The sequence below is a fragment of the Monopterus albus genome, unplaced genomic scaffold, assembly GCF_001952655.1.
Source record: "Monopterus albus unplaced genomic scaffold, M_albus_1.0 scaffold106.1, whole genome shotgun sequence".
NCBI lineage: Eukaryota > Metazoa > Chordata > Actinopteri > Synbranchiformes > Synbranchidae > Monopterus > Monopterus albus.
This window is the reverse complement of record NW_018127986.1, coordinates 291,571-300,556: the sequence shown is the minus strand read 5'-3', so window position 1 is coordinate 300,556 and position 8,986 is coordinate 291,571. Positions and strand designations below refer to the sequence as shown.

At 41.4% G+C, this 8,986-nt stretch overlaps 1 protein-coding gene across 1 annotated transcript in view; it reads right to left on the bottom strand.

The window, feature by feature from the left end:
* Positions 1-488: 488 nt before the first annotated feature.
* LOC109966116 (ninjurin-1) overlaps positions 489-8,986 on the bottom strand; it is a 12,493-nt gene continuing 3,995 nt past the window's right edge. The window contains exons 2-3 of the mRNA XM_020610736.1: positions 3,619-3,856; positions 489-1,245 (exon numbers count right to left, since the gene is read on the bottom strand). Of these exons, the coding sequence (XP_020466392.1) occupies positions 1,103-1,245; positions 3,619-3,856 (381 nt within the window). The 3' untranslated portion in view covers positions 489-1,102. The remainder of the gene's footprint in view (positions 1,246-3,618; positions 3,857-8,986) is intronic.

Here is an 8,986-nt window from a genome sequence, read left to right as displayed (position 1 = left end):
TGTGTGTCATCAATCCAGACTCATCTGGCTGTTTCCACAGTTACCAACAATAGTTGTGGAGGAGGAAAAGCATAGGATTGTCATGTTGGTTTGTCATCTCAAAGGTGCTTTGTCACAATCACATTGACAAAATTATAGAACATGAATATTCTTCAGGTATTTAGCAGATAATTATTTGAAGACTTGCATTTATGTTCTTGTATGAAGCCACTGAAGTATATAAAATTAGCATTTGCTTGGATTTAATTGGGGCTTCAGTGACATTGCTCAAACACAGCCTAATTAAGGCTTCCATTTTAACAAGCAGTTCAGCCGGGGTCTGTGCTGTGTTGACTCACCAGCTCAGTACCAGCTGCTGATCCAGAAAACCACAAACATGCTCCAGCCGTGCTCATGGCACATGGAGTCACGGCACAACCAAACATTGTTATAATTGAATGTTAAGCATGACGTCTGTGGATGAGGACAGATGTGTCAGTAAGGTTAAGGCTGTGTAGCTGGGCCAGACTTTTGAGTCAGATCAGGCACACCCAGCTCTGCATACGTGTTCAGCAGACACATTACCCCTCCTGGGCCAAGCGGTCTGAAAAAGCACATTGCTCGAGCATCATCAGTACAATTAAAAACTGAAACCTGTTCTGCTGTCAGCATTTACGTGCATGGGGTCACTCTCAGGCAGTGAGGCAGACAGACAGTAACTGCTGTTGTCTCCACTTTCCTGTTTGTCCATCAGGAACAAATGTAGTGTTGTTTATGCACCAGACCCCTTTGTCACTACAGCCGTTTCTCTTCTGTTCGCTGTTTTCTCTCCATAAGTGCAGGACAATGGTTTTCTAGTACTAAAAAAACACCAATGGATTTTGTTTGACTTGTTTTCTGGTGGAAATTTCTCTGCAAGGCTGTAGGTCAGGCAGGGGACAGCAAAGGTCAGGTCAGGAGAGGAGAGGACCAAAAATATGCTGACTACATGTTTGCCTATTGGAACAAACTACACAGTAAGGCCGGAGAATCCCTGGTTCATTAGAGAAAGGGGAGCAGACACAGAGGGTGAAAAATAAAAAATTTAGGTGACCAGCAAAAATTGAAATAATACTGTTTTCGGTCAGTTGCTACGGTTCAACCGGTTGATTCCAAAGGCTGTGATGAAGATGTTGACTACCACAATGATAAAAACCAGGCCTGTGGCCACGTTTTCCACAGTGTTGAGTCTCCAGTGCCTCTGTTCATCATTCAGATTCCAGTGAACTGCAGACAAAACCAGGAAACCAACTTTAACAGCATACAAACACACACTCAATGAATGTCTAATAAAACATCAGCAATCCACCCTATTGTGGGAATTTAGCCAATTCATTGTGATGCAGATTTACTGTCAACCATAAATTAATGTTAATTCTGGGTTCAGAGAGCTCATATGTGCATGAGTGATTTCATAAAATCATCAGTTCATTTTCACAAGAATATATAATGAGTATTAAGGAATAATATGATTCAGTTTTTCACTGACTATATTTGGAACCAGAGATGAGGACGACTGAAAAAAAAAGCCTTTTTCGTTCAGTGAAATACAAAATCTTCTTGGTACAACTGCCTGGTATTATATAAGTAAATAACAAAAATATTTGACAATTTTTGAATTTAAATTAGTTTAACTGAAAATATTTTATTGGTTCCCCAGGGGAAGGCACAAACACCCACATAAAGATAATACAAAAATTAAAAATACCATAATGTAAGAAAAACACTAGCATGATAATATAAGAAAGAAATATGGGAATACAACTGAAACAAAACTAATCAGCAAAAGCCTGTATTTCCTGTATATTATTGCTTCATTTCATTTGTACTTTTATAACTCCTTGATCTAAACAAAATGATGAAATAACAACTAATCCATGCTGTAATAGTGATACAACAGGGAATGACCTATGAATAACACAGAAATGAAGGTGTGATAAGGAGTGTGTGTGTGTGTGTGTGTGTGTGTGTGTGGGGAGTATACGATACAGAAGCTGTGACTCTACAGGCACCTGTTGTGTGTATATGCGTGCACGTGTGTATGTGGGGGAGATTACCAAAGGTTAAACTCTAAATAGGATCTGCCTGGTTGTGTGTGTGTGTGACTGATCTGTCCGGGGTGCGGTGGGCTGGGGTATGGGGGTGTTGTGGGGTATGTAGGCCATCCATCCATTTACCGTCCATCCATTACCATCCATTTATACCGCTTAGTCCCAAATGGGGTCACGGGGGGCTGGAGCCAATCCCAGCCAGCTGCAGGGTACACTCTGGACAGGTCGCCAATCACAGGGCTAACACGCAGACGAACAACCACTCATACACAATCACTCCTGTGGGCAATTTTAGAGACACCAATCAACCTATGCTGCATGTCTTTGGACTGTGGGAGGCAGCTGGAGCACCCGGACAGAACCCATGCAAGCACGGGGAGAACATGCAAACTCCGCACAGAAAGGCCCCGGGTCGGCCAGGGCTCGAACCCGGAATCTTCTCGCTGGGAGGCAAAAGCGCTAACAGCTGCCCCCGTACGTAGGCCAGTCACATCATTTAACACTGACTTCATTAGACAGAGCAGGATCTATGGGAGAGGGAGAGGAGGACTGGGGGAGAGCAGAGAGGGGAGTGGGGTTCACAACAGTCAAAGGACGTGAAGGAAGAGGAGAGAAGAACCAGGATGTGTTTGACATGTGAGGGACACATGAGTTGGTGAATGGAGGGGGCAGGTGTTCATGAATGTTCTCTAATGCTGATTGACCTTTGTGACCTGTGATCATTTGAAGTGCATAAACAAAATCTTATCTAGCAATTAATTCTCATTGATTATAATAATGATTATTAATAACTATTGAGTTTTTGACAAAAAACAAATTCACAAACTGATAAATTATTAATCATTCTACTGTGAAAACTGAATTAAAATTTAATTACATCAAACATTCATGGGGGTGTTTTCTAAAATATTTGATTTGATAATTGATTATTTTTAGGTTATTACTGAGAGAATTTCAAGAATGGACAGGCTACTCCCTTACTTACTCCTCCTAGAGCTGAGATGAGTCAGTGTGACCTGGCTAAAGTTCACTGACTGAACTACAGTTGGATCTGCACTGCAATATCTCATCCTAACTTCCCTTTTTAAATACAGATGTCCTCATTATCCCTGGGTGTGTGAGTGTCACTTTTATATATAATTTATTTTCTTTCTGTTCTCTAGACATGCACACGGACAGATACTGACACATTTGTGCACATACACAGTAGAGAAATGAATCGACCTCCCTTCGCTCCCTTGATTCCCATGAATGCTGACAGCAGCATTAAAACGTAGTCACGTCTGACCTGGTGTCAGGCTTGGTTGCCATGGTTACACCTAGAGTCCAACTAGTAATGGGTTGTTAGTTGAAAGTCAGAGGACTTGACATTTAAGCCTAGGGGATGCATTGTAGGGCACTGTAGCAGGTTTCAATCTCGCCGAAGGACAGGGAGGTAGAAGGGGATGAAACAGGAAAGGCAAGTAGCAGGTGAGAGATGTGAAGCTTACCAGACAACAAAAATGCCTCTGGTATAACAAAAGGGCTTGGGCTCTGTTTATTTCCTCACCTATGAAGATGAGCAGGAGCCCGACTATGACCTGCAGACAGAGGGAGATGCTGATCAGGGTGATGATGGGGGCATAAAAGGAGAGGTTTGCCCCTTGCTCCAGCACAGCCTTTAGCTGGGAGGCGTTGGCCAACAGAAGAGCCACATCCAACATGCTTTCAGCTGCACTCTTCTTATTGGCATAGTGGTTCATGTTCATTGTTGTGGGGCTGTTGGGCCAAGCGTCTGGATGGGAGGCCTGGGGAGAGAAGAAATAAATGGGCTCACAGATACTATTTACGGCTATCAGATAATGCCTGAAAGAAAGCCTGTCTATAAACAGAACTGAATGTTCTGTGCTGTGTTTTGTTCTCCCAGCAAGGCAGCATGTTGATGAGACTAGCGGTAATTCTGTACTTTCTGTGCATTGGTGGCAAGGGTCTGGTTAGCACTCTGACCTAAGTAGCTCAGCAAACAGCCATCAAAGAACCGAGGCCTTTAAAAACAGATTAGTATACGGTAGTAAAAAGATACTGACTCAACGGTAACAATCTCAGTGAGCTCCAAGCATAATACACGGCATGTGGTTCTGCGAGCTGCACTCTCAACTCCCTTGTTGACTTTTCAAATCAAAGTAGTGTGTCTGACTGTCTAAACATACTGGTAGTGAGTGACACTGTGACCCTCATGTTCTGCTCATATGCCTGTCCCTGAAAGCTGGGTTACAGAGTTAGATGGAGAACTGCACTGAGTAAAACTTCATTATTCTTGCTTTGTGTGACGCACTCTTTTTCTGAATACTGGCGTTTTACTTATAGTACCTACAGTATACTGAGCAGCACACAACATGCACTAAAACACACATGCGATTTTATTTACAGTATTAAATACACCTAGAAAGGAGGTATCCTTTCTATGAGAAATCAACAGTTGATAACCAAAAGTCCTAATTTCAAGGTGATTCTTATGTGGGTGATAATTACATAACAAAAGGTTAGCTAGTTTTGTGTGTGTATCCACTCCGTGCCAGTGAACTCTGCACCGTAAAGAGACAAACATGCACTGGGCCAGCAGGTGCTGGATAAATAGTCTGCTTGGTGATAAATGAGAAATCACTCTCTTTTAAAATCATGAAAATATATCTTCTTTTGAGACACTGCTGCCAAATGAACATCCACTCAGTCTGTTGTTTGACGCTGCCTAGCTAACACCTGAGCACATCACTGAGGATTTGGTAGCGTCAAGGCCAAAAAAAGAAGACATTTTGCAAACATGAAGTGATCATTGTGGCTCACTGTTTTTTTTCTGAACATGAAGGCCTTCCTTTTTTCTCACAACACACACCTGCAGCTGCAGAAGGCACAGTTTGCCAGAGATTAGCCAAACCCCTGAGCTGGTACAATCTGCCTTCCCTCTGTTCCAGGGATAGATACAATAGAAGAGCTGCACCCTTTAATTTGCTGCTACAGCTGAATTACAATGTATTTGGAGATTCACAACAATCAACTGGCATGGTTAAAGTTGATGTATTGGGGGGGTATAAACTGCAAGTAGGCGTGGTCCCGGGGGTTGGAAAAGAGCCAGTATTCCAGTTGCAGTAATTATTTTGACGAGTTTTCTTTTGAGTCCTGTGATAACTACTGGACAAGCTATGTTTTATTCCCTTAATAAGTCATTGCTTTGTAGGATGTGGATTACTGTATGTGTCACTGACCAAGTTCGCTAATTGGCAGTGTACCTCTCAGTGTAAATTTTATAATTTCACATGAGACATTCTGACAACACCCAGAAAACCTTCAAAAAGGTTTCTGTGGGATTTCTCCAAATCCTTTTCATTCAGAGTCATAATGTCTTCAAAACATGTGTCCCTACATTCCACTGGAAAAGCGACATGGTGTGGTGTAGTGCCCTCGTGACTGTGATTTGCCACAAGTGGCACACTATCATGACGTGTCAGGGTCGGCCATTCTGCTCCCAAACACAAGCTTTTCAAACACAGCCCTTTATCTCAGAGTCAACAAACCGCAGTGAGATAATGCTTGTTGTGAGATCACAGGTCAGTTTGTCTAGAAACGCAGCAGAAGAATTTTCTCCAAGATTCACCAACAAACATAGTTCACTATGTTTGTTGTAGGGCCACAGTAGGGGCTGCCTCAGTCAGTCTGGATTAATCCTGTTGTCTACTCATATCCTGTAGCTGAGAAAAAAAGCACTATAAATAATCACAGCAGAGGAGGCAAAAAATAATAGGCCATGGTATGTCTCTACTGTACTATCATGTGGGGAAAAAAAACACGCTGTATGTGCAAAAACCCAAATTACAGGCTGCATCTGATCCAGGCTTTCATGTGGATAACACTTCACACTGAAAAACACACAATACACCCCACATTTGCATATTTGCCTGGCTTTTGTTTTCCCCTCAGAGAACCAAACCGCTTGTCCCTCACACAACCATTACAAATCCGCTGTTATTGTGCACAATCCAGAACAAAAGGCTCTCATAAAGTCAGTCGCTCTGTAGTGGTCCTAGGCTTCAGTGTTGATTCTTTTCACATGGCATTCCTTGTTTGAATTGGCCTCAGTGGAGAGAAAACAGGAAGAAGATGTGATAAGGGAGCGAAGGCAGTGAGAGACAGAAAAGTTGTCCGACTATGTATTAACTGTTATGAGTCACAGCGGAAGAACAGAGATTCATGTAATAACATTTAACATTGAATTCTTTCTGCAGTATCACATCAGGCATCAAAAATATCAATATGTGGTGAAAGAAAGTAGCACAGAGATAATCATTCAGATAATTTATTTATAGAGGAACTCTTAAAACATTAATGTGCTATGGTGAGAATTTAAATAATTACTTGAATGAATCTGTGAATTTGATTTATAAATATATAAATAAATAAATAACACTCAAACAACCTAAACTGCTTGTTCCATTGTGAGGAAATATTCAAATATAACATTTTCCTATTCTAACCTTATCTTTAAATACTTTTAATATTAAATAACTTATGTGCACTGTATAATAAACAAATATAAAATGGACAATTATAGCCACAGTCAATTTTATGTAGACTAAGTGATAAAATTGATCTTCTAAAGAGCATTCAAAAAGTAAACTGAAGAGAAAATCTGATAGTGGGCTCGGAAGGTTGACGGTTCGATTCCCAACTTGTCCAGTCCACATGACGAAGTGTCCTTGAGCAAGACACTGAACCCCCCAGTTGCTCCTGGTGATATTACTGTTGTGTGCCAAATAGTATGAAAGTGCTTTGAGTGTGGTGCAATGCATAGAAAAGCGCTATACAAGTATATTTGGGAAGAACAGTAGAAAATGATTTTACCTGGACTGTGTGATATGAACTGTGCTGAATAACTAAGCAACCTGGAAGTGAAATACAAAGAGGTCAGGCAAAACAAAACAGAGATTTAAACTGGTGCCATTTCATGTGTTGATTTAAAAACAAGAAGAAATCACTTCTTCTTTACATCCGCAGCTTCCTACTACCCTTTCACTCATGAGTGAATAATGTTGTGTCCTATCATAAATAACTTTCTTATTGACTGCTGCATCGTGGCTGTGATACAGTAGGCTCTGGATTTGCGACCTCTGAAAAGGCTGCAGTTTCTAAACTCCTGGGATTGGACCCAAACCGTAAACATAATTGAACCATAAAACAGGTTTAATTGAGTACTCAAAGGACAGCTAATGCTTTGGCTGACTTCCAAGCAACAGAAATGAACTCATTCAACTTGCACACCCAATCCTAAACTTTACCCCCTTTTCCCACATCATCACACTAAGTGATTACAGTTAAGCTGAATATCTGCATGTCAGTTGCTGAGAGCATATGTCATGACTATTGCTTTGTACCACTAAGCCCTGTAAGTGACATGTGGAAAGCTCTTTGCAGCAGACGCCACTTAAGACATAGAGAGATCCCACATTTATTATTTAGTTAATCGAACTCACTGCTGTTCAGCAACACAATGAAAAAGTAAACGAACTAGCATCTGTAACTGCATGAGTGTCTTTTCCCACCTTTTTTTGTCTTCTCAAAGTTCAGCACTTCTTTGTCCTCCATCCATCATGCCCTATCCACCTCCCTTTCTCTCTCTCTTGCCTCAAACTCTGGCCCTCTTCCAGATGAGGATCGACCCAACCGTAAATCAAATTTCCATGATTCTCTATAGGGCTTTTAGTTTTACAGCCTTACACGGCGCAAAGCAAACATGGGCGATGGAGTGTGGTCTACTGCGCGATGGCACTTAGAAATCAAACACTCTTATTCTAGAGAAAGTTACACTGATTGTTAAAGCAGACCTAGGAATGTGCTGTACTAAAATCTGACACAGAATCTAATTGGTCTTAGATTTCAGTATTACACAAGCATACAGAAAGTCTGCATATAAGCTCTTCACTCCACAAAACAATCATGGATTGATTTCATTTTTATTGATTCGGGACATACATTGTAAATGAGACTGTTGCTCATTTTATTGAGCATAAGAGTTTGATATTTTGCATTTGTTGGCTAAGCCCAAAAGGAAGTATCTCTGATCTCTCTGTCTTTCTTCCTCCTCCATTCTTCCTCAAACACACACACATCTATCTGGAATTAAATGGAGCTACTAAGACAGTGACTGTGGATATGAAACAGTAAAACCCATTTCCTTGCCCTGTAAAACTGGATGCAGCTATTGGATGTTGTAATTACTTGTCAGATAGCAACTTCAATTGCCACATAAAACACTATAAACATTTCTTGTACTGCAACAACTAAGCTGTGGCATGCTGTGTGTAAAACTGTGTGTGCATGTGTTTATGTGTGCATTTTAGCCAGTGAACTGGAAACAAGAGAGGGCATTTATTATTTATAAGGTCACTCAGGTGCCAAGAGTGTTACACTCCTCAACTGAACTAAGCAGTCATCTGACCCACAGGAAGATCTTTATATGTTTTCCTTTCACTGACATGTTTTTGTGTGGACATTCAATCTATAATATTCAGCATAATTTCAATCCTGTTCTGTTTGTTTTACCTCATATGGCCGATATGTTAAATTTGAGGAGGGGGGAAAGCAGCATGGATACTTTGACATGATCAGCTTACATTAAAATGCAACAACACTGCAAATTATCCATCCATCCATCCATTTTCCTCCACTTATCCGGGACTGGGTCGCGGGGGCAGCAGTCTAAGCAAAGATGCCCAGACTTCCCTCTCTCCAGACACTTCCTCCAGCTCCTCCGGGGGAATGCCGAGGCGTTCCCAGGCCGGCCGAGAGACATAGTGTCAGGTTTGGCGTGTACAGATGCCAAACAGAGGTTGTGGTGAACTCAATTAGAAAACCAGACGAACCGAGGTAGCGACAAGTTCTTTACT